This window comes from Pygocentrus nattereri, chromosome 16 (assembly GCF_015220715.1).
Source record: "Pygocentrus nattereri isolate fPygNat1 chromosome 16, fPygNat1.pri, whole genome shotgun sequence".
Taxonomy (NCBI): domain Eukaryota; kingdom Metazoa; phylum Chordata; class Actinopteri; order Characiformes; family Serrasalmidae; genus Pygocentrus; species Pygocentrus nattereri.
Window position 1 is genome coordinate 13,275,552 of NC_051226.1, and position 26,551 is coordinate 13,302,102.

Consider the following 26,551-nt stretch of genomic DNA (forward strand, 5'->3'; position numbering starts at 1 on the left):
TACTCAGAAAAGTATACTGTGACATCATTTATCGTAAAAATAATATTTCAAATTGCCTACCTTTCTGTCAGAGGGCCCGTATCCTATACACTTATAACTGTGTAGTTACATGTTAACAATATGTGCAACAACAGTGTAACTACTGGTGATGTATTCACTGTTACAGATAGGTTACTGTAGTAAAGCTTATGTAAATGTACAGGTCAGAATAGTTTAAAGCCAGAACTGTGACTAGGTTACTATGCTTCAACACAATCATACTATTACAGCTACCAAGTGTATTTACCCTCACCCTATTACATACTTGTAATTACATCTGAGAAAATTATGTGTAATAACAATCCAGATATGCTTATGTATTTACATGAGTAAATAATAAAATAAACTGTACTACTGTAATCCATCTATAACTGTGAATACATCACCAGTAGTTATGTTGTTGTTACATGTATTGGTAATGTGTAACTACACAGTTATTAGATACAATAATAAAGTGGGCCCAATTCTTGTATTTATTTTTATCATTTTCAAAAACAAAAAAAATTTGCACATCACCTTTTCAGACCTCTTTTTATGCCTTAGAACTAAACCATGAGAAGAATGTTCTGAAACTTTACCAATGTTCCGATGGTAAATCAACCTCTTTTATTTCAAAAAAGTGGGGAAAATTCAGTTTTTCATTATATGGGGCCTTTAAGGCTTTCGGTAATGTTATTGAACTATACAATCAGTAAGAAGCTGATTGGTAGTAGAAAATTCACTAGAAGAGAAACATTTGTTCTGTTGAAATCTAGGACTCTGTGTTTTGTGCAGCTGTGAGGTGATTAGAGGAGGAACTATTTGGAACTGCACCTCTTTTAAAGGGTCATTGAGCTCGTTCAGGATGTTGTCTTCATCGAAGATCTTGCCCTGGTAGCGATGCTCGTAATAGTCGTGGATCTTCTGGCGCATGTCGGCTGGGAGCTTGTGGAAGGACATGTACTGCTCCACTTGCTTATACTACATAAGACAGAGAAAGAGAAAGAGAAAGAGAGAGAGGTCATTTTCAATGTTCAAAGTTCAGAATGTGATCTTACTTCTTGAAGTCAATGTAAATAGGAAATCTTAAGTCATTTTTTTCATTCAATACCCTATATTTGGATGTGAAAATAGTATCTTAGTTAGCTGAGTGTTTTCTGTAGTTGAAAGGCAGGAGTGGAAGGAGGAGGTCAGTTAATTCAAGATACTATTACTTAATATTATTTTCTGTGCCTGCTGGTGCATGGTGATGTAATCAAAACAAGATTTTGTGACACCGGTAAAGAAATGACGACCAAGAAGACACTAACCCTTTTAAAAGATGATGTTCTGTTAGACTGTAAAATCCAGTTTTATTAGTGATGTGTGTTGAGTCTCTAGTCACAGACACTTTTGCTGGTTGGTTGGTTAAGAGCAGGTGGCAGGTGCATAGGGAAAGTGGCTGCAGGCTCAGCTCTGACGACATCAGAGAGGAAACGTCTCTGATCCAAACACCTGCTCACTGTTACCTACCCAAGAACAGACAGAGTCTGCTCAAAGCACGCCGGCTCTGTCATGAGAACTCACAGAGCCATTTTTTTGGGGGGAGCCTATTGTTTTACACCTTTGAAAACACCAGCTGTCCTTTACATTGCATGAACCTTTCATGATGAATGGAACAAAAGCAGACTGACTGTCTCATTTTGTCTAACGGGTGGCCAGAGGGCAGGCCAAGCCTCTCACTGTGGTGGCACTGCCCACCCTTTGGCTCCACCCCTGAAAGAAACAAAACAACTTGATCAGTTGGTTAACTATGCTGGCTATCTAGCATATCAGCTAATCCAATTGAGGTTTAAGGAAATTTCAAGGCAGTAAGATCTGTGCCTTATTAAAACTTAGTAAAACATACTAGATATGTTCACTTGAGCTAAATTATTTACTGTTTTACTTGCTATCTAAATTGCATGCAAGCCACTGTTCCAGGCCATGTTACCTCTTTTCTTTAAACAGCATTTACTGCATGTATCACTTTGTGGAGTCCATCAGACTGAAGCGGTTTCTACATTGAAAAGCTTGTTATTTGAAGCCACAAACTATTGACTTTGCACAACCTCAGCCAAACTAAGAGGTGGAATGAAACACATAAGGATGAAAAGAAAAGGTTTTATTTACTTGCTGCATTAATATTGGCAGTGCCAGTTTACTTCTTTGTATTTTTCTGTAGGCTGAAATTTCTTAAGATTTAAATTTGAGTTGAGTTGAGTCATTTAAAGGGGAACCAGAGTTGAGTCATGAGTGAACGTGCGACTCGAGTCCCCTTCTCTGTTCTACACATACAAATATAGTTTACATAATACACATTAATATTAACATGCTGGCCAATTTTACACTCTGTGCTCTGTACAATGTTAGATTCATCTCATTTGAATATTCTAATTGAATATTAGAATACTGCATGCAGTGAAACACCGGAGAACCCAGAGGAAACCCACAGTCCAAAGACATGCAGTCAGGCCAATTGCTAAATTGCCCCTAGGTGTGAGTGTGTCAGTGACTGTCTGCGTCTGTCTGTCTGCCCTGCGATCTACTGGCGACCTGTCCAGGGTGTATCCTGCCTTCCGCTCGAAGACTGCTGGGATAGGCTCCAGCACCCCCCCGCGACCCTGATGGAGAAGCGGCTTAGAAAATGGATGGATGGATGGATGGATGGATGGATGGATGGATGGATGGATGGATACATGCACACTAGTGAACACACACACTAGGGGGCAGTGAGCACACTTGCCCAGAGCAGTGGGCAGCCCTATCCAGGGAGCAATTGGGGGTTAAGTGCCTTGCTCAAGGGCACTTCAGTCATGGACTGTCAGCCAAGGGGATCGAACCGGCAACCTTCCGGTCACTGGTTCCCTAACCTCCAGCCCACGACTGCCCCCAGAAAGATTAAGATTAAGATCAAGATTAAGAGTAGTCTTGACATTAACAGCAATGTCAGTGGTGTTTCACCATTAAAAATCCCATTCAGTTTATGCGTAGGTTCAATGTGAGTCTGGAAAACCAGCTTTTTGTTGTTAATAGAGATGAGTCAGTGACTTAAAATATTTATCCTTTCACCCATTATGAGTAAGTATCAGGCCTTATGATACAATATTATCACAGTACTTTATACAATGATAGAATATGTGATATGTTAAGTATTGCAGTGTGACATATTACAACATTCTGTGATATATTACATTTCACTGCAGGTGATACCACCTAAAGAACAGTCTATCAGTTTTTTAAAACTCATTTCCATGTGTTTTAGTGAAGGAAAACAGAAATGTGAAGTAGATAAAGCAACACTGAGGGAAAAAACTTCCTGCTATATATAACAGAAAGTGTAATGTTAAATAATGCATAATGTTAAATCATTCAAGCCTACTGCTTGGGCATCGATACTCTTTTTCTTCACCCCAAATGTTGTGATACTATGTTGAACAAATCTTTTACTCCCACATTTAGAAAGCACTATTTAATCTACAGCAGAGCCCCAGAGGCTAAAAGCCTGGTCTCCCTTTAATTTCTCAGGTAAGAGGAAACTTGAGGGACATTGAGTGCTTTTATTCACCTAACTGCAACTGCACTCAGCAATTAGTCTGGCTTTCTTTAAAATTACAATGTCAGAGACAATTATTCAGATGGACTGAGACAGACCAAAAGACAGATTGACTCAGTCTCAGACTCTAAGAGAGACAGGCTGGCTCAGAGATGGAGAGAAAGCCTGGAGACTGGAGAGGATTTAAAGTGACAGTGTGTGGTCAAACTGATCCTACATCGGACTGTGCTGGATCATGCTGGTTTACAATCAAGATTTATAAAGGAAGTGGCGTGTGGGAATAAACAGCAGCATGTCTCTAGTGCCTTGACTGGTGGGGAAGAGGAGATTTGTAGTCAGCATGGATTAACTTAAAAGGTCCATATCTTACATTGGTCATGCATTTTATATTATTCCCTGAGGGCCACTTATGTTTGTGTTTTTATGCACCAAAACCCCCATAACTTCCTTTATATGATCATTTTCCAACCTCTTTACATCCCTTAGAATTTCACAGGCAGTTTTTGTTACTCTGGCTTTAAGACTGATATATGTAAATTACCTCTGTTCTGATTGGCTGCCATGTATTGTGCATTATCCAGATAACACTCCAGGCTGAATCAGTCCTTATAACTTCATTGTGAATGTGTGGGGCTGATATGCTGTAGGCTGAATAGGTAGATATATGTAAATGAATTGGTTTTTCACTACATCCAAAAACAATTCAAAATAATTTTTTGTAGTTATTTTTGTAGATTAGTTTCCATATATATACTGTATGGACTGGGGAATGAACAGTACACTTTTTACAATCTTTACATACTGCATCAAACTCTTTTATTCCAAAAAGCTTGGCAAATTTAGTTTTCCATGATGTGGCCCCTTTAAAGTGAGTTTGGCCAAAAAAAATGTCATTTATACTGTTTACCCCAACTATAGCCAATCAGCCCAGACATGTCTGGTTTCTTTATTATCTATTTATTATTATTTATCTATTTGGGTGCCTGATGATTTCTGGGAACATGTCTATAATTTTAAGTTCATTTTTATTAAATAGGTTTAACGCATCTGTTTTTAAACTCTGCTGTAGTAATACTCTTATGTTATTACTTATGCATTGTTTGGAAATATAGGGGTTAAAATTTTGGAAAACCGAATGAAAAACTGTCCCAATCAGGAATTTTTAGCCTAGTAAGCTCTGTAACTGGTTAACACTTCAGGAGCTGCACAAAAGGCCTCACACAATAGGTTAACTACTAACATACTTAGGAAATTAGGACTCTGTGCAGGCCAGTTAAGTTCTTCTACACCAAACTCGCTCATCCATGTCTTTATAGACCTTGCTTTGTGCACTGGTACACAGTCATGTTGGAAGAGGAAGGGGCCATCCCCAAACTCTTCTAAGGGGCCGAGCCCAACTCCTGAAAAACAACCCCACACCATAATCCCCCCCCCCTCCTCCACCAAACTTTACACTTAGCACAATGCGGTCAGACAAGCACCATTCTCCTGGTTACCGCCAAACCCAGACTTGTCCATCAGATTGCCAGGCGGTGAAGCGTGATTCGTCACTCCAGAGAACACGTCTCCATTGCTCTAAATTACAGTGGCGGTGCTTTACACCACTGCATTGGACGCTTTGCATTGCACTTAGTGATGGAAGGCTTTGATGCAGCTGCTCGGCCATGGAAACCCATTCCATGAAACACTCTATGCTGTTCTTGAGCTAATAGTTTGGAGGTAAGTAGCGACTGACTGAAAGAAAGAGAGAAAGTTGGCGACCTGCATCCGCTTACCCCGCTCTGTCATGTTTATGTGGCCTACCACTTCATGGCTGAGTTGCTGTCGTTCCCAGTCAACTCCACTTTGTTATAATACCACTGACAGTTGACTGTGGAATATTTAGTAGTGAGGAAATTTCACGACTGGGCTTGTTGCGCAGGTGGCTACCTATCACGGTACCACGCTGGAATTCACTGAGCTCCCGAGAGCGACCCATTCTTTCACTAATGTCAGCATGTCTAGGTGCTTGGTTTTATACACCTGTGGCCATCGAGGTGATTGGAACACCTGAATTCAATGATTTGGATGGGTGAGTGAATACATTGGGAAATGTAGTGTATGTCACTGGTTTTGAATATTAGCTGTAGTCTAACCAGGTTTCAGTCAGTTGATAGAAATGGAAAACAGTGGCAACAGCTTAAAGCAGGACACTTTACTAAAAGAGTCACTGCAGAACTTCTACACACAAACTAAAATATACATTAATGCCTGTTGCAGGCTTCAGGTAAGACAGAAGGTAAAATGTATTTTGCAAGTTTCAAATACTTGCATTTGATCTGCAATAGGCAAAATAAGTTAATGTGCACCAGCTCTAGCTTAGAGCTAACCTACTATTAGAGTTAGCAGAAATTTGCATTATTGGAGAGTTTTTTTTCTTATCAGCCCAAACTGAAGGCTTAGCTCTAATAGCCATGGTTTTTCCATGAACAAAATACAGCTTAACACAGTGAATTTACATTTAAATGTTAATTTATCTTGCAGAGATTTAGTGACAAGTGTTGCATTTAGATACAGAATATTCACTGCTACACTATACACACACTATGGCTACATTGTGGTTTAGGAAAACATATCTTAATGAAATGACTTGTTGGTCTGTAGCGCACCAGGTTTTGCATGTTTAACTGTAGAATTCCAATTAACGCTTTGCTTATGTAAATTGGCCCAATGAAATGAAGTGTAACCAAAAATAACTACAGGCTCTTACACAATCAGAGTGAATGTGCTGGGCTGAAATATGTTCATCATGAAATGTAAAAATAAGAGGCATACATATATTAATAAAAAAAAGAATCACTCTGTGGCACTGTATTTAATTCAAACAAATGAATGCCAAGCTCTTTAGTTTTTTTTTTTCCCCTGCAGCACAGAGACCGAACATGCAAACTAGAGAATGTACTTCAGAAACTCATTCATTTTAAAGAGGAGCTGTTTGGCGAGGGCGCACACACTTGAAGGTACCCATCAAAGGCCGAGTGTTTTAACGGACTGTCATAACCCAGTGAAAGAGGAACCTGTGAACAAACAGCATCTCACACACCACTGACTGTCATCCTGGCATGCAAACGTAGGTCCGCACTGACCCGGGCTTGACTGATACAAGAACAAAAATGGAATGAAATTTTGTCGGGCCAGGAGCGTCACAGAGAAAGAGAGAGAGAAAGAGGGAGAACAACAACATCGCTTGTTGTGTATTGATCCCAGCACAGCTGTAGGGAGGTGATAAGGCTCCATTTTGTTTGAGGCAAATTGATTCATGCTCTACACACAATAAAGTTCAACTTGGACTTTTTCTTCCTGCCAGCAATTGAACTTTGCAGCCTTGGCTTGTAGTTCATGGAGGCGACGCCACTGGCGTCTAATTTATAAACACATTGACAAAATACTATTAATCCTGCCAGGGCTTATGGCCTGATCTGCGATTATCCTCTGGGGGGATTTTGGTAAAACTTGTTTATGCTGACCAGATTTGCTCTGGAGAGAAATGCTTCGACTGTCTGTTTGACTGAAAACGTGTTTCACTGCAACCAACGTCAATGTCTGGCTTCCAGACTCGGCTTATGAATATGTACCACTGCTCTAACAGAACAGACACAACTGCTTTAAAACAGCCATCAATGAAGAATTAATCATTAGCTAACTTCCCTTCTCTTTTCACTTGACCTCTTCTCCTCTCATCTCAATTGATTTCTTCTCCTCTCCTCTTTTCACTTGATCTCCTCTTCTCACGTGATCTCCTCTTCTCACTTGATTTCTTCTCTTCTCACTTGATCTCCTCTCCTCTTCTCACTTGATCTCCTCTCCTCTCTTCTCACTTGATTTCTTCACCTCTCCTCATCTCACTTGATTTCTTCTCCTCTCCTCTCTTCTCCTCTCATCTGACTTGATTTCTTCACCTCTCCTCATCTCACTTGATTTCTTCTCCTCTCCTCTTCTCACTTGCTCTCCTCTCCTCTTCTCAATTGATTTCTTCTCCTCTCCTCATCTTACTTGATTTCTTCTCCTCTTCTCACTTGATCTCATCTCCTCTTCTCACTTGATCTCTTCTCCTCTCTTCTCACTTGATTTCTTCTCCTCTCCTCTCTTCTCCTCTCATATCACTTGATTTCTTCACTTCTCATCTCACTTGATTTCTGCTCCTCTCCTCCTCTCTTCTCACTTGATCTCTTCTCCGCTCTTCTCCTCTCTTCTTCTCACTTGATCTCTTCTCCTCCTCTCACTTGATCTCTTATACTCTCTTCTCCTCTCACTTGATTTCTTCTCCTCTCCTCACGATCTCCTCTTCTCTTCTCACTTCATCTCTTCTCCTCTCCTTTTCTCACTTGATCTCTTCTCTTCTCTCCTCATCTCACTTGATTTCTTCTCCTCTCCTCTCTTCTCCTTTCCTCTTCTCACTTGATCTCCTTTCCTCTCCTTTTCTCACGTGATCTCCTCTCTTCTCTCCTCATCTCACTTGATTTCTTCACCTCTCCTCTTCTCACTTGCTCTCCTCTCCTCTCATTTCTTCTCCTTTCCTTTTTTCACTTGATCTCCTCTTCTCTTCTCACACCTGACCTCTTCTCCTCTCCTCTCCTTACTTGAGCTTCTTCTCCTCTCCTCACTTGATCTCTTCTCCTTTCCTCTCCTCTTCTCACTTGATCTCTTCTCGTCTCCTCTCCTCACTTGATCTCTTCTCCTTACCTGTCTTCTCTGCCGCTTCTCACTTGATCTCTTCTCCTTTCTTCTGTTCTTTACTTCTCTTTTCATCTCACTTGATCTCTTTTCTCACTTGATCTCATGAGGCCCTTTATTTTTTCTCTCCTGTTCTGCTCTGTTTTTTTAACCTCTTCTCACCTCTTCCTTCTCATATTTTTATCTTTTTCTTTTGTCATCTTATTTAATCTCTTCTCTTATCCCCTCCTGCTGTCTTTCTCTTCCTCAGCCGGTCACAAAGGCTGATGAGTGTGTTGTGATCCCTGCTGATCTGTGAGGCTTAGCTAATGAACTCTCATTAAGTCAGTTTTGTCCTCCTCACATTTGCGATGCCACTTGCTGCTCTCTGTAAACCCCTGCACTCACACAGAGTCAGCCGCATTAACCTCTGTCCCTTTCTGCAGCGGCTGGGGCAGGAAGTAAGACATATATATGTCCACCACGATGACGTTTCTGACAAACTAAAGGCCATTCTGCTCTCCTGGCCTGCGGATAAGAAGAAGCCTGTGTCATAATCACATAATCAGGCCTCATGCTGTTGCAGCAGGACAGAAATGCTTGGTAATGGGAAATCTTTTTTTTTTTTTTTGTTTTATTCCTGACCTGTCCCCGTCTCTGAATCAGGCACTGCATTAGCCGTCAAGCGAGCAGTGGCAGGGTTATATTAGGAGTCACAAGCAATCAGCCCAGGCTGTCACCTTCTCTGCAGAACAGCCTCGCTGATTTTAGCCTCTACTGCAGTCCAGATATAAAACTCTTGCAAGGTGCTTTGTTTCTGCCTAATTTCACAATCTCTCACTCAGGTGGAGAGATGCAATGGCAGATGGAAATACAAGATTCCCTAATATATAATGGGAGAAGATGAAACTGACCCAAGCAATCTGAGGTCATGATATTTGTGATATCTTCTCTGTCCTCTTGGAGATGAATATCCAGGTTATGTGCTCTATCTAAATGGCATTGAACACAAAGGACCTACTGCTATCTGTGATTACAGGAACAGTGTTCACAGAGCAACACAGCAAACATCACAACACAATATATCACACATTTATACTCTAGTACTAGATCTGTGTGTCCATATGCCAGTGTTTTGTTTATGTTGCTACAGGCTGCAACTGCAGTTCAAATTGAAATATACTCAAAACATGGTGTATCAATAATGTGACATGTTTAAAGAGTTTTGAAAAGCATCTCTGTAACATTAAATGTAGTTATATTTAAGAACCATAGCTGTGCTCCAGAGGATAGTGAAGGTCATTGTACAGCTGTTCTGTTAGGTCCATAGAGGTAAGCCTTGCTGCAGCCTTCTGAATACTAATGCATTCCAGACATGAAATAGCATGCTGCGAGGCAAATACAGTACAAAGCACAGCTATAGCACACAGGAAGCATAGCAGAAAATCACTAAATAAAAAGAAGCTCAAGTTTATTTTACAGTGATTTATCACCATGGTGGCAGTTTGGTAACCAGGTAAAAGACTTCCTGTTTTGAAGCTAAAAGGTACTAACAGTATGACTAAGCTAGTAACATTAGCTGAGGTAAAAACAGGCTCTTAGCATTCGTCCGTTCAGGTAAAAACAGACTCTTAGCATTCGTCCGTTCAGGTAAAACCAGACTCTTAGCGTTCATCTGTTCAGGTAAAACCAGACTCTTAGCGTTCATCTGTTCAGGTAAAACCAGACTCTTAGCGTTCGTCCATTCAGGTAAAACCAGACTTTTAGCGTTCGTCCTTTCAGGTAAAAACAGACTATTAGCGTTCGTCCGTTCAGGTAAAACCAGACTCTTAGCTTTCGTCCGTTCAGGTAAAACCAGACTCTTAGCGTTCGTCCGTTCAGGTAAAAACAGACTCTTAGCATCCATCCATTCAGGTAAAACCAGACTCTTAGCATTCGTCCGTTCAGGTAAAAACAGACTTATAGCGTTCATTCGTTCAGGTAAAACCAGACTCTTAGCGTTCGTCCGTTCAGGTAAAACCAGACTCTTAGCGTCTGTCCGTTCAGATAAAACTAGACTCTTAGCGTTCATTCGTTCAGGTAAAAACAGACTCTTAGCGTTCGTCCGTTCAGGTAAAACCAGACTCTTAGCTTTCGTCCGTTCAGGTAAAACCAGACTCTTAGCGTTCGTCCGTTCAGGTAAAAACAGACTCTTAGCATCCATCCATTCAGGTAAATCCAGACTATTAGCGTTCGTCCATTCAGGTAAAAACTGAATCTTAGTGTTCGTCCATTCAGGTAAAAACTGAATCTTAGCATTCGTCCATTCAGCTAAAAACTGAATCTTAGCGTTCGTCCGTTCAGGTAAAAACAGACTCTTAGCGTTCGTCCGTTCAGGTAAAACCAGACTCTTAGCGTTCATTCGTTCAGGTAAAACCAGACTCTTAGCGTTCGTCCGTTCAGGTAAAACCAGACTCTTAGCGTCTGTCCGTTCAGATAAAACTAGACTCTTAGCGTTCATTCGTTCAGGTAAAAACAGACTCTTAGCGTTCGTCCGTTCAGGTAAAACCAGACTCTTAGCATCCATCCATTCAGGTAAATCCAGACTATTAGCGTTCGTCCATTCAGGTAAAAACTGAATCGTAGTGTTCGTCCATTCAGGTAAAAACTGAATCTTAGCGTTCGTCCATTCAGCTAAAAACTGAATCTTAGCGTTCGTCCGTTCAGGTAAAAACAGACTCTTAGCGTTCGTCCGTTCAGGTAAAACCAGACTCTTAGCGTTCATTCGTTCAGGTAAAACCAGACTCTTAGCGTTCGTCCGTTCAGGTAAAACCAGACTCTTAGCGTCTGTCCGTTCAGATAAAACTAGACTCTTAGCGTTCATTCGTTCAGGTAAAAACAGACTCTTAGCGTTCGTCCGTTCAGGTAAAACCAGACTCTTAGCTTTCGTCCGTTCAGGTAAAACCAGACTCTTAGCGTTCGTCCGTTCAGGTAAAAACAGACTCTTAGCATCCATCCATTCAGGTAAAACCAGACTCTTAGCATTCGTCCGTTCAGGTAAAAACAGACTTATAGCATTCGTCCGTTCAGGTAAAAACAGACTCATACCGTTCTTCAGTTCATATTAAATACACATAAATGGTTCTTTGCATCGTTAAATTGTTCTTCTTTGTTATCTAAAGCCTGCTGTATATGGTTCTTTAAATAATCCTTTAAAAATAACAGCAGCAAAAAAGGTTACATGCTATTACTACACATCATTTAACCTACTTCTGGTAGTACATAGAACATTTTTTGCTAAGAGTGGAGTTAAAGATTAGCCAACATAATAATAAATTAATTCATTATTATTATTATTATTAATAATAATAATAATAATAATAATAATTATTATTATTATTATTATTATTATTATTATTATAAACATTTACTTTTGTTCAGTTACATGAATACCTTGATCAATCAAAACACCTAGAAACACTTGTCTATAACTGTGATTGCTTGGTGAGCTCTTGTGTATATTGCAACTTTTTGTGATGTCAGCGGTACAAAGAGTAATATCACACTAATGATTAAGATATATATATATATATATATATATATACAGGGGTTGGAAAATGAAACTGAAACACCTGGTTTTAGACGACAATAATTTATTAGTACGGTGTAGGGCCTCCTTTTGCAGCCAATACAGCGTCAATTCGTCTTGGGAATGACATATACAAGTCCTGCACAGTGGTCAGAGGGAATTTAAGCCATTCTTCTTGCAGGACAGTGGCCAGGTCACTACGTGATGCTGGTGGAGGAAAACGTTTCCTGACTCGCTCCTCCAAAACACCCCAAAGTGGCTCAATAATATTTAGATCTGGTGACTGTGCAGGCCATGGGAGATGTTCAACGTAACTTTCATGTTCATCAAACCAATCTTTCACCAGTCTTGCTGGTGCATTGTCATCCTGATACACGGCACCGCCTTCAGGATACAATGTTTGAACCATTGGATGCACATGGTCCTCCAGAATGGTTTGGTAGTCCTTGGCAGTGATGCGCCCATCTAGCACAAGTATTGGGCCAAGGGAATGCCATGATGTGGCAGCCCAAACCATCACTGATCCACCCCCATGCTTCACTCTGGGCATGCAGTCGGGGTGGTACCCTTCTTTGGGGCTTCTCCACACCGTAACTCTCCCGGATGTGGGGAAAGCAGTAAAGTTGGACTCATCAGAGAACAATACATGTTTCACATTGTCCACAGCCCAAGATTTGCGCTCCTTGCACCATTGAAACCGACGTTTGGCATTGGCACGAGTGACCAAAGGTTTGGCTATAGCAGCCCAGCCGTGTATATTGACCCTGTGGAGCTCCTGACGGACAGTTTTGGTGGAAACAGGAGAGTTGAGGTGCACATTTAATTCTGCCGTGATTTGGGCAGTCGTGGTTTTATGTTTTTTGGATACAATCCCGGTTAGCACCTGAACATCCCTTTCAGACAGCTTCCTCTTGCGTCCACAGTTAATCCTGTTGGATGTGGTTCGTCCTTCTTGGTGGTATGCTGACATTACCCTGGATCCCGCGGCTCTTGATACATCACAAAGACTTGCTGTCTAGGTCACAGATACGCCAGCAAGACGTGCACCAACAATTTGTCCTCTTTTGAACTCTGGTATGTCACCCATAGTGTTGTGTGCATTGCAATATTTTGAGCAAAACTGTGCTCTTACCCTGCTAATTGAACCTTCACACTCTGCTCTTACTGGTGCAATGTGCAATTAATGAAGATTGGCCACCAGGCTGGTCCAGTTTAGCCATGAAACCTCCCACACTAAAATGACAGGTGTTTCAGTTTCATTGTCCAACCCCTATATGTATATATATATATATATATATATATATATATATATATATATATATATATATATATATATAGAGAGAGAGAGAGAGAGAGAGAGAGAGAGCTGTATCTGACACACAAAAAACAACATTCCCACTGAAACGTTTTTCATAGAGGGTCTACAAGGCTTTGTGATTAATCTCAATATATGATGTATTATAAAATGGTCTGCACACTTTAATGGCCAGGGCCTACTGATGGGCCCAAACACGCTATTATAACCTCAGAATAGCTCAGCTAGTTTGAACTGAAGTCCCTGTCACTAATGAATAAGAATGCTTAGTAGGTAATAAGCCTGGGATTTTAAAGGGTTAATGGAGTTTTGAGCTCACAGAAGGGTCGGTTCTGCATGGGCCATTTCTCCACTGGGCTTTTTTTAGCCTCTTATGTTGCTGTACCATTGGAGCACAACATGCTTCTCATTTTAGCATCTATAGAACACAAAAAAATGCATGCGGTATGATACATAATACATAATAATACAATTTCTTGTATTGCAGTGATGACAATAAACCCATTTGATCTAGTCTTCCTGTACTGCTTCAGTCTGAACTCTGGTTCTGAAGTCCATCCATCCATCCATCCATCCATCTATTCATCCATCCCGGGGTCTCCTCCTGGGTGGACTTGCCTGTGATACCTCCCAAGGGAGGGGTCCAGGAGGCATCCTAATAAGATGCCCGAACCACCTCAGCTGGCTCCTCTCGACGTGGAGAAGCAGCGGCTCTACTCCCGGATGACCGAACTTCTCACCCTATCTCTAAGAGGAAACTCATTTTGGCCGCTTGTATTCACGATCTCGTTCTTTTGGTCATTACCCAAAGCTCATGACCATAGGTGAGGGTGGGAACGTAGATTGACCAGTAAATCGAGAGCCTTGCCTTATGGCTCAGCTCTTTCTTTACCACAAAAGACCGGTAAAGAAATCAGTGCTGACCCAGCAGCAACCTGTCAATCTCCTGCTCCCTTGTAGCATCACTCGTGAACAAGACCCCAAGATACTTAAACTCCTCCACTCCTTGAGGCAAGAGCTCATTCCCGACCCAGAGAGGGCTCTCCACCCTTTCCTGCCTGAGAACCATGGCAGGAGAGGGTGGAGAGGTACTGATCCTCATCCCAGCCGCTTCACACTCGGCTGCAAAGCGAAAGCTGAAGTTCACGGCCTGATGTCCCCAATAGGACCACATCATCTGCAAACAGCAGCGATGTGACCCTGAGGTCACCAAACCGGACACCCTCCATCCCCTGACTGCGCTTAGAAATTCTGGTTCTGAAGTCTGGCTGATAAAATGCTAATGATAATTATGAAGCTCAAACAATTTTGAAATCAATCCACAATTTATACTTTTTTAAAAAAATAGCAGCAAAGGCTTAAACCTTGAACAGCTGGGATATTAGTTCCACTGTGTGCCTTTTACCTGATAGATGGAAAGAGAGAAGAAGTCTAGCTATACACTCACAACAGCACAAATCAGAGGGACAGTTAATACAGTTATTCTTTGAAATGATACAGAAGTGGAGCTTTTTTACTAGAACCATTTAAGAACCTTTATTTTTAAGAGTGTAGTTCCTGAATTGAAATAAATACACTTTAGTGTCTACACTCATTCAGTCTACTCTGTGTGCTAATGTTACGTGATCTTGTAGCTTGTAGTTTGACTGTCTCACCTATTTGATTCAGTCTTCCAGTACTTTGTAGTTTGATGTGAATACAGTCTGGTTTCATACCCGTTCAGTCTAATCTGCATGTGCTGATATCATCTGATCTTCCTGTAGCTCCACTGGATCTTCATCTGAGCAGGAGCTCCACAAAGCCTCAGATGCCAGTGCAGATTGGAAACCACCTGAGCATTATGCGTAAGCATTGTTTGAGAGTGGTGCTGTAAATGGATCTATCATGGATTTGATTTTTGCTTATCTTTTCTGCATCTTCATAGATTTTCTGCTTTTCATGCTTCAGGGATGCTTCTGTCTGAGCTTCACTCTTTAATTTTTTGTGTTTTGGATTGTTGGCACTGAAGGGCTCTTTCTTGTTCTCCTTTTCTCTTGTTTTCTTTTGCTCTCTCATTACATTCACCATTTGCAAAGCACTGAATATCAGAGCCATATCTAATGTCCATTTGACATGGGGCCAGACTCTCTCAGATATCTTGTTGGGCTGGAAATGGTAGCAGCGACATTGCGAGTGTTAATGAAAGGACAGTGTGTGACATCTGTATGTGTGTGTGTGTGTGTGTGTGTGTGTGTGTGTGTGTGTGTGTGTGTGTGTGTGGCCACTTTGTTTATTTATATTGACCACATGCTGCTTTGGCAAAGTCAGAGGATCATATTTAAATGGAAGATAAGAGCTAATGTAGGAGCTGGTGGAGAGGATATAAATTAATAAAAAGCCTTTGTCCATTCTTGGCTGCTGCATCATTGTCACAGTCAAGGTGACCCCAGCGATGCGTGTAATTCAGATAAGGCTGCATGCCGGGGACATGACAGGGTAATTGATGTAAGGAGCATGTATGGAGCTTCCCATCACCAGAAGGAGGGAATCTCATTCGTTTTAGAAACGCTGAACCGGCTCACTCTAACATGCCTTCACTAATATGTTTTGTCTATTGATCAAGGATAATTGAAGGGGGTAGTGCTGCTTTGTAAAGCTACAATACTTTAGCGCTAATAATTGTCCTACATTGTTTGCAGTGGAATCTGAGCCTGTTTCTCGCCGTTATTTCAGTGATGTGTCAATTACTTTGTTAAACAACCTGATAAATCAACATCTTACTTTTACTGTGGTGTATTTCTTACAATAAATGATTATGAAACCACACCCTGTGAACATGATACTGCACTGCACATGTGTATCAAATTCAATAAGACATTAATTAATTAATTACTTGACTTGATTATTCAATGTAGAAAGAGCATGAGGAAGAAGTACTGAGTGGAAATAAAGCTCAAAAAATAAACACTCTAAAAGCAAAAGGAAGAATCACTGAGAAGAACCTAGAGTCAAAAAAGAGAAACTCCCTAAAATCAAGAGCAAGAACCACTGAGCACAACCATGACTCAGAAAGAAAAATTCCCTAAAGGCAAGAACCACTTATAAAAAAAAGGAGAAACTCCCTGACATCAAGAGGAATAACCATTGAGTAGAACCAAGACTCAAAAGGAGAAACTCCCTAAAATCAAGACGAAGAATCATTGAGAAAAAATAAGACTTCAAAAGACAAACTCCCTAAAAGCAAGAATCACTGAGAAGAACCAAAACTCAAAGTGAGAAACTTCCTAAAATCAAGAACCATTGAGAGGAACCATGAATCAAAAAATAAGAGCTCACTAAGAGCAGGAAAGGGAATAACTGAGAGGAGCCAACACAAAAAAATAAATAAAAAAAAGATTCAACAAGAAAAATGCTAAGAGCATGATGACAAACCACTGAGAGGAGCCAAGGTATAAAAGGAAAACTACATTAAAAACATGAGGAACAACCAATGAGGAACCTAAGAGGAACCAAGGCTCAAAGGATGACTTCTCTAAGAACATGAGGAAGAACCACTGTGATGAACCACGGCTGCAAAACCCCTAAAGAGCAAAAGGAACGAAGGCTCAAAGTGGAAACTTATCCTCCTCAGGACTGCAGCAGACAGTGCAGTTAGGATGCAGTAATACCCAAACAGTGGGGTTAAGATACAGTTATTTCTTTATTAGGCATTCTGTAACTTAAGTACTGAAATAGTATGCACTAAATGTTTCACTAAAACTCTTTTTAAAATATTTTTAAACTGGGCATGTGCTAAATATTTTAGCTTACAATTACTTAATTATTGTATTAAAATTAAACTACTAATATGTATCCTCTCACTGTATCAGCAGTGAATAGTTATCATTTCATATGTTGATAATGCATATTTTAAATTATCTCACTGTTCTCTCAGAAGTAGAGAAGCCTGATGGACTCCAATTTATGAATTTTTTTTATTGCACAGTTAGAGATTTGCATTGTTCGACTTTACTTCTAAAATTCTATTTCTTGAATAATGATGAAAATCATTAGTAGAATACTCAATTACTGAGATCATTGATGGTGTCAGCTTTACTTCCTGTTCTTTAATTTCTGCTTCATCTTCTGTAAAGACATCAGCAATGGGGGTTGATAATGATCTATGTGTGGGTATGATGTTAAACCCCTACTAACCCAAGTTGCCACCAAAACCCAAGTCGCCACCCAAACAAAGGCTTTAAGTCGCGCTACTCCAGGGGCAAATGAGCCGGTCTCCAAGCGACACGGCAGCCTTGACTGAGTGTTTTTGTCATTCTTTCTCTGGATAAGTCCTCTGGGAGAACCAGTGGATATAATGATGCAGCTGCAGTGCAACAAACCCTCAAAGGCAATACGCTAAGAGGAGGGATTATCTACCAATCCCTGTGCGCTTGCGTTCTCTCTCTCTCTCTCTCTCTCTCTCTCTCTCTCTTTCTCTTAGACCCTTTTTAAGGGTCTCTCTTAGATAGATCCATAGACCACAACCCACTTAGTGGAGATAAAGTCAATACACCTAAGTGTACCGAGCAATCAAGGTAAGAGTATTACATCCGTGATTTGACTCAGAAATGAACTGCAGTGAGTGAACGCAATACGATTTAAAGTACATGATACACAATAAGGGCAAAAAAGAAAGTAATGCACTATACAAAACAGGAAGCTACAGCTACCATGAAAAAGAAGCCTCTACCTCCTACTAGAGACTCACACATATACACTCTCATTAACTATCACGATACCTTACAGTGCAAATGTTTATTATACTGTTATTTTATCCTATTTTTTTCTTCTTTAGCTCAATTCAAATTAAACAACACCAAGCAGTGACGTTCACATGTTAGTACAAGTTACAGTTGGTGCTATGCAGGTTGGAGTCAAGTCTCAGGTCTCTTGGCTTCAAGTCTGACTCAAGTCTCAAGTCCCTGGAGTTCGAGTATGAGTGAAGTCTTGATTCTTTGAGGTTTGAGTCTGAGTTGACTCTGAAGTTGGTGGGTTTCGAATCCAAGTCTCAAGCCTCAAGGTTTCAAGTCTGAGTTGAGTCTAAAGTCTCTGGGGTTTGAGTCTGAGTCATGTATTTGAGTCTCAAGTCCAAGTGATGACTTAAGTCAGTGGGTTCAATCAGAGTCCAGTTTGAGTCTCAAGTCTGAGTCGAATCCCGTGTCTGAATCAAGTCTCAAGTCGGTAGGTTTTGAGTCCAAGTTGAGTCTTGAGCCTCTGGGGTTCAAGTCAGAGATAAGTCTCAAGTACCAGGGGTTCAAATCTGAGTCGAGTCTCAAATCTGTGAGTTTCAAGTCTGAGTCAAGTCTGAAGTCTCTGGAGTTTAAATCTGAGTCAAGTTTTAAGTCTCTTAAAATACATGCTACATGCAGTACATGTGGTGCTTAAAAGAAAGAGGCAAAACAACTTGAAACTGTTAGTAGTTTGTATTGTAACTGCTAGCTAGCTAGCATAATAGCTAATCCAGCTTAATGTTTAGCATTAGGTTTCTGGTTGTTTTTCCTGTTTCATTTAAACATTAATTTTCTTAATGTAGAACTTTGTTCTGTCCTTTTTCCTGTATAAAAAACTTATTTGAAGCTGTATTGAACCTCGTGCTTTTGCAAGGTCAGGGAAAATGGCATTGCAGTAATGATTGTGTAAAAACAAAGGTTGAAAATAAAAGTCTTCATTAAAATTTTCTTCATTTACTGCATTAAGACTGGCAGATCTGATTTCATGTTTTTATCAGGCTGGAAATTTCACAAGTCTCAAATTATCAGTCAGTTAGGGGTGAGTCTGAGTTGAGTCGTGAACAAGTCAACAATGCAGTCCAAGTTTCTGACTCAAGTCTTCATCTCTGATACCTAATGTTCTTGAATCGGATCACAAAACATGAAATCACAGTTTGCTGACAATGAAGTCAACGCTTCATCAACTGTTTGTATGATGCACAGAGGATATAATTCTAATTTCATATATCTCAGTCACCAACTAATAAATGTCTTGCCATTTAGCAAAGCTGGAGCACTACTGGAGCTGGAGCAGAATGCTAAGATCGTTTCCTCACTGCGTGTTTAGCCTGCCATTGAATCCTTCCCAGTAACCAGTTACTCAGGCTTGTCAAGTCCAATTAATAAACCCACTACACACTCAGCCTGACTGCACACAGACCTCTGGGCTTATCAAGGTCATAAACATGGTGGGTTCAACTGTGCATCAACTGACTACCAAAGGGAAGGGACCAAGTGCTCATGACAATTCTAAGTTTTTTTAGGTACTTCATGGATTCCAAACCATGGGTCTGGTCACCTAATACTACATGTTAATTAGCTGACTGATTCAAACAGGAGCAGGAAAACTATACAGAAAATTGGGGACCTATTCATCTCAGACAGTCCAATTACATCCAGTACTGTGCAAACATCAGAGATCATCTTTCCAGTATTTACTCACCAGTTAAAACAAGTATTAAGTATACATTCCTCATTTCTCAGAAAACATTTAACATTTAAACGTTTAACAGAAAATTACACAGAAGCCTCCAAAGCTAAATAGAATATCTGTATTTTCAGTATTTAGTATGTGCACTCTATGCCTTTATTACAGCTTTCACTCTTTTCAGGAAACTTGCCTTTTAGAGAACACTAGCAACTTCTGTATTTGACCTGAAAATTTTATTTTTTGACTGTTTCCTTTACTCAGTAAAGGTTTCTTGACAGCTACATATCCTTTCAGATTCATAGTGCTGAGTTCTTTTCTCAAAGTGGAAGGATGGACAGAAACACCGTTTTTTTTTCAGATCTGAATCAAAGATGAAAACTTTAAGAACTGTTAAGTAACTGTGAGGTAGTGGAGGCCTATCTATGACTTTTGCAATTCCTTCCAGCACCACTGTTAGACAGTTCCAAAAATCCTGCTCCAGTTCTGAGATCTGCCTGCACTGACTGACTGACTGACTGTTGAGTTCAGCTGTCAGCCAGTGCAATAACTGACTAACCAAAAGGACAGACTGCATGCTTATTACAATTCTGAGTTAAATTACATTACACTGTATTGCATACTGTTATCCATTAAAATGGAGAAAATTACATCACAGCTAAAAACAGCAGTAGTGGTAATCATAAAGCCTGAATTCTGTTTGTGTGTTTTTATAGATAACAGTAGGTCACAGTGTCAGAATTATGCTTGGCGCACACTACAGGATAAAGGCAAAATGTCTCCCAATATCAAGGTGATTTTAAATGATTATCTTGATAAATGATAATCAGTTTATCCTATGGTGTACAGTGTAGTAATTCGCAAGAAACTCCAAGATAGAGAGTCTAAACCATTGGGTACTGTGGGGATTTTGATGACTAACAACGATCAAGGACAAATAATTGGTGATAATGTCATTATGTGTGGGGTCACATTTTCAACATCAGTTATTTTTTAATATCCTGTAGTGTGGGCCAGGCATTAGCAAGTCTCTTCGAGATTATATAACTACTCAACAAGGTTCGAGGCAAGTGTGTAATGATTTAAGCATGCAGCTTGCAGAATCCTAACTGGCAGGGTATCAATCTCCATTACTTGTTAGCACAGTAGCTTTGTAGTTGCCATGCAAAACTAGAAAAGCTAACTTCAGACAGCAAATGTATAGTGGCTGACTGATTACTTTTTTTTTTTTTTAACCAAGCTCTTTTAAACATACAGGGGTTGAGAAAACTCCTACCTTCTCTTGGTACTGGCGACGTGAGGAGTCCAGGGACTGGATAAGGGCGGTGGCATGGCCCACAAACATGGCATAGCAGGTGGCCCCCACAATCATACTGAGCATGGTGATCCACAGATCGGACATGCTGACAGGTGCTCGAGCTCCGTACCCAATACACAGCATGTGACTCATGGCCTTAAAAAGGGCGTATGAGTACTGCTTCCCCCAGGAATCGTTCTAAGAGAAAGAAAGAACCAGGGAGGGATGGAAAGAGAGAGGGGAGTGGTGGAGAGAAGTTATTTAGCACAAACTTGCAGGCGAAGCTTGGTGATGGATCACTGAGCCTCCACAGAACACCCTGCAATCTCACCCTTCATGCCTGAGAGACTCTCTCCTAGCTCCTGCAATCGCTTTCCCTCTATCACTTTGCCTCTAGCCCTTTCCTCCTTTTTCTATCTTTTACTCTTTGATACTACATTTCTCTCACTTTGTGTGCTTTTGATACAATCTTGACCTCATGTTCTTTGGTTTTCTACCTTCATTGTTTGCTGGTTTCTGCGCCGTCTCCTCTTTTATTTTCTCTTCAGTTTTTTTCTTTTTCTTTGCTTTGTCCTCTGCTCCTTCCTTTAGTCTACTCTGTGACTGCTATTAGCTCTGTGCGTCTGACGCACAGCATCCTTCCATCCAGTATGGGTGAGTGAACATAGAAAGACAAGGAACCGACATTCTCCAACAAACTTCAACAAACCCAAACAGTGGGTTGGTGTAGCTTTTGGTAGGAATCAGTGCTGGAGCCAGTACCCTACACTGATGTTCTCATAGACTCCTAGCTATTCCTAATACCAATATTACTGCTATTAATATTTGTAGTATAATCACTTGTAGGTAGTTTGACCAGAGGAGGATGGGTCCCCCCGGTGAGACTTTTGTCTTTTCCGAAATTCTGTAAAGCTGCTTTGTGACAACATCCGTTGTAAAAAGCGCTATACAAATAAATTTGATTTGATTTGATTCAAAAAGAGGCTACTAGATCTATCTTGACAGGCATTTGTTTATTTATTTATTTATTTGTTTATTTATTACTTGCCTGCTTGCTATTAAATTAGTTAGGGAAACACTTTTTGTACAAAACAGCTAATTAAGGCAAAGCAAAGAGGGGCTTTTGATGGTGAGAAGCTCCATTTCCATGTACACAGAAAGTGTAGCTCTATGCAGGATGTATTAGCCATTTTACAAGTGAGAAAAACACAGGAATGAGCAAGTAATCCAAAATCTGTATAAATTATTAAATGCAGTGATCATTTAAAGAATGCTGTTCGTTTCTGCTCCACAGTTATACATGTTCTGTCTTTCGGACAGAAGTGTGTTCATTTCTGGAGAAATTTTGAATAATTCTGCCTGCATCCAGTATGTCTCTTTGACAAATTTGCTGTATGGAAAGCCTTAGAATTCTTTATAATTCTGTTGAAATGATCGGAAATTAGACTCTTTTTCCTTTTCTCTTTCACGTCATTAAGAAGTTTGACCGCTTCAGGAATTGTCAAAGTTAAAAGTTGGTGAATATCTGGTGAAACATCAAACATTCAACATCAGGCTAACTCTTTATATAGGTGGGCGCATAGAACAGAAAAATATGAACACACCCTAGGAAAGGTTAAGAGTTTAATTATTGAAATGCTGTATATTCATTTGCAACAATTTTAGCTTTATTTTTTCCTAATAAAAGTTTCTTTATCATAACATAGCATTGATATATCTTATATATATATTTGTGTGGCGATTAATATGTTTTAGAACAAAACCCAGTTAACCAGATCAGAAACATACACAAATAATCTAAAATTAGCACATGATTTAGCACAAGTTAGCACAAGTTTCAGACAATAGTATTTGCAAGTCCAAATGACTCTCAGTTCACTTTCTCAAAAATTCATGCAATGTATCTGATCTAATTTGGTCACACAGCTTAATAATGATTTACTGGGTCGCTGTTCAATCAGTCCAAACTAATACCTTGAAAAATGTCACTGATCATAAAATACAAAGTTTTTTTCTTAGAGATTTGCGACTGCAAGGCACGGGCTGAGATCAGAGCATGTATAACTGAAAACAAGTGCAGGTTAGTCGTGTCCCTCACACCTTCCCTGACTATGATGCATGTATGCCGGTCCATGTGCTGTGTCAATCTTTGACCACATACAGAATAACTTTCACCCTATATATTTGACCAGTTTTGGTATTTTGGTTCTTTTTGGGACTTTTGGGAAAGTTATAACTCTATTGATAATCTCTCCTTTAAAAATTAAACCCATATGATGCTTCAGGTCAAGAAAGGTATTTTGAGATCGGTCAGCAGGGCTGAGGGGAAGACCATTCCCCATAGACCTGCGCTGCTATGCTTCGCTCGGGGACCCAGTGCTGATGGACTAAAACAAGCAGCAAATTATTTCTGGATGGCTTCAATTCCCTCTGTGAGCATGAGGGTGTGTGTCTGCAAGCAAGCGAGCACTGTTTTTCAGCAGACAGATGTGATAGGTCTTTGGTAATGTACCGCCTCTGTAGTTGCTCCCAAGTTGCTGACTGCTCAGATTTCTTTCTGTTCTTCTCGAGACGGGGAAGTGCTGAGGAGAGCTCTGCTCCCAAAACCAGCTCTTAAATCTACTACCTGTCTACTCATACAGCAAACACTGCAGCGCTCCAAATCTCAGCTCCTCCCCCTGCTTCCAGCCCACACTGTGCATGTGTCCTCCTGAGAGGTTTAAAGGAATAGTCCACACCGCTTATTGGTCCATACCAATTAGCATTGTTCAAGGTGTATGCCTAAATCTACATACACTGATCGATAATTTCTTTAAGTACACCTGCTTGTATCCACACTCACTGTCCATTTTATCAGGTCCACTTACTATATAGGTGCACTTTGTAGTTGTACAATTACAGACTGTAGTCCATTTGTTTTCTGCATACCTTAGTCCCCTTCCACCCTGTTCTTCAATGGTCAAGACCTCCACAGGACCACCACAGAGCAGGTGGTGGATCATTCTCAGCACTGCAGTGACACTAATGTGGTGGTGGTCTATTAGTGTGTGTTGCTCTACTGTTCGAGTTTTTAACACTGTGTCCACCCACTGTCCACTTTTCTATTAGACATTGTTCATTTGTTGGTCCATTTTGTAGATGTAAAGTCAGTGATGATAGCTCATCTACTGCTGCACAGTTTGTGTTGGTCATCCTCTAGTCCTTCATCAGTTCATCATAGGATGCTGCCCATAGGACGCCGCCCACAGGACGCTGTTGGCTGGATATTTTGGGTTGGTGGACTATTCTCAGTCCAGCAGTGACACTGAGGTGTTTAAAAGCTCCTGCAGCACTGCTGTGTCTGATCCACTCAGACCAGAGCAACACACACTAACATACCGCTACCATGTCAGTGTCACCCCCTCCAGTGTAAACCCCAACCCATCCGTAGTAAGCAAGAGTAAGCAGTCATGGAAGTGTGGGAGGAGAGAGGATGGTGGTGGATGCAAAGTTCTGTCACAGAACGGAGAGGGGAGAATTAAAGGTAGTTGAATGTAGAGAGGGAGGAGTTTCGGGCGTGGTCCTTCCCCCCAAACTCAAGTTATTTTATATAACTCCATATAATGGGATCGTTTTGTATGATTGTCTCTTGTAATATTATGAGCAGATCATATAGCGTGAAAATAAGGGAAATCGATTAAATTAGCCACATGTACTTGAACAATATGAATTTATTCAAAGTCATTATCAATTGAAATTAAAGTTACGATTTAAAACATGCTTTACCCATGCTTTTGGTTGCTGTAGAACACGAGCATGCCAGACTCTGGAGGAAAGAACGAGCCAGTCAAACTCCACTACAAAACTACAAAGGTTAGCTGATAAGCTACATTTGGGATAAGGATAAAAATGTGTACCTTGTTTTCTGAACTATTCCTTTAAGCAAAACTAAAACTGGCACAATAGTGCTGTAGGGAGTGAAGTTATGAGAAGTTATGAGGAATGAGTTTTTAATATACTGCAAGGTGCATCACAATCAGAGTCCTCTCTCTCTCTCTCTCTCTCTCTCTCGCTCAGTCTCTCTCAGTCTCTCTCTCACTCTCTCTCTCTCTCTCTCTCTCTCTCTCTCTCAGCGCAGATCATCCATCAGCACGGCTGCAGTGACAGCAAATTTACAGCTAAATGAACTCCAGCAATGACTCACCTGTTAATGTGGAATCTAATCTCCACACTGATTGCTTGTTTCTTTCAGAGATTGATGGAAAAATTATGTGATAATTGTGCACAGCGTTGTGGTGGAAAAATAGCAGCGTTGGTACACACAGAGCGTTCACTCACTGGCCTCGCATTAGAGTTACATCAACAGCTGTTATTGATACATCAAACTAAAAATACCTTTCAGCGTTTATTTTTTTAACACATGCCAGTGTGATATAAAAAATCTGTGGCTTATTTTACAGTTATTAGTTAAAAACACAAAACTACAGACATGCTGACAATGTCAACAGCAGTTGCTCATATAGTTGGTTTGAAGATTGAAGTCTGGTTTCATCTGGCCATTTGTAAAATTTATGAAATTCAGTGACATTACATTGCAAGACTCACTGTTACTCTTGGAATCTGCAAGAGATAAGGGCGCAGATTTTATCATTGACCATAATAGTTTTCTAGTGCAACCTAAAGTCCTACAATTAAAGAACTTGGTGTAACCCCTACTAACTGCTACTTTATCAGTTATGTTCCTTATAAGTAATATGTCATGCTAACAGGCTAACCCTACAAGATGCTGAGAAATTAGTTTATAACTTCTAGAATAGACTGCTGTAATGTGTTTGCCCTGCTGTCTCTCCAAATGGACCCCAACTAGTTCAGAATGGAGTAGAAAGTTTGAGCATATTACTTCTGTCTTCTTCAATCTACACTTACATTCCGCATTTACTACAAAGGTTTGCTTACAACATTTAAAGCCCTCAAAGACTTTTTTATTGACCTGTTGATGCATTATAGACCGTCTAAACCACTTCACTCAGCATACTACAAACTCCCACAATCTCTCACAGCTCAGCAGGGGGAAGATGTTCTAAGCAGCTAAATCCCAGCATCACATTCCAAAGAATATAAAGAATTGTAAATTGGACAGGTTTTAAACCCAGACCGAAAACACATGCGTATGTTTGGTATGGGTAATGCCTAGTGTATGGTGGCTCATTTTCTGCTACTATTAATGAAATTATGCTTTTCTTTAATTTAGACCCCATGTGTCACATACAAGGCCTGCTGGACAGATCAGGCCCATAGCACAATCCAGTCCAGCCCTCTAAATTATTTTAATTTTCTATTAATATCAGTCCATTTCACAATAAGCTGCACTACAATCCCAGCATGCACTACTCCATAATTTGCACTGACTTCCCCCCCAACAACACTTTAAATGGAACGGCAGTTTTCTTCCCAATTGCACACATCAATAAACAGGCTAGCTGGCATTGCAGTTCAACTAACATACACACTACAAACACTAAGCAACTCAAAAACTGATCCAAAGAATTAATGAACTTGCAGCAAGGAAAAGATGTCAGGTGTGTAAATAAAGCACACAAGTAGGTTTAACAAACATACATCCTGATGATATTTCAAGAGATATAACAGTTAACTGTAGCTTATGTGGCCATT

General features: G+C 40.3%; 1 protein-coding gene across 4 annotated transcripts in view; it reads right to left on the reverse strand.

Annotated features, from left to right (window-relative positions):
• LOC108438107 (potassium/sodium hyperpolarization-activated cyclic nucleotide-gated channel 1) overlaps positions 1–26,551 on the reverse strand; it is a 169,738-nt gene that overhangs the window by 34,680 nt on the left and 108,507 nt on the right. For all 4 annotated transcript variants that reach the window (XM_037546019.1, XM_017715686.2, XM_017715703.2 and 1 more), the window contains exons 4-5: positions 20,879–21,097; positions 853–999 (exon numbers count right to left, since the gene is read on the reverse strand). In XM_037546019.1, coding sequence (XP_037401916.1) covers positions 853–999; positions 20,879–21,097 — 366 coding nt within the window. The remainder of the gene's footprint in view (positions 1–852; positions 1,000–20,878; positions 21,098–26,551) is intronic.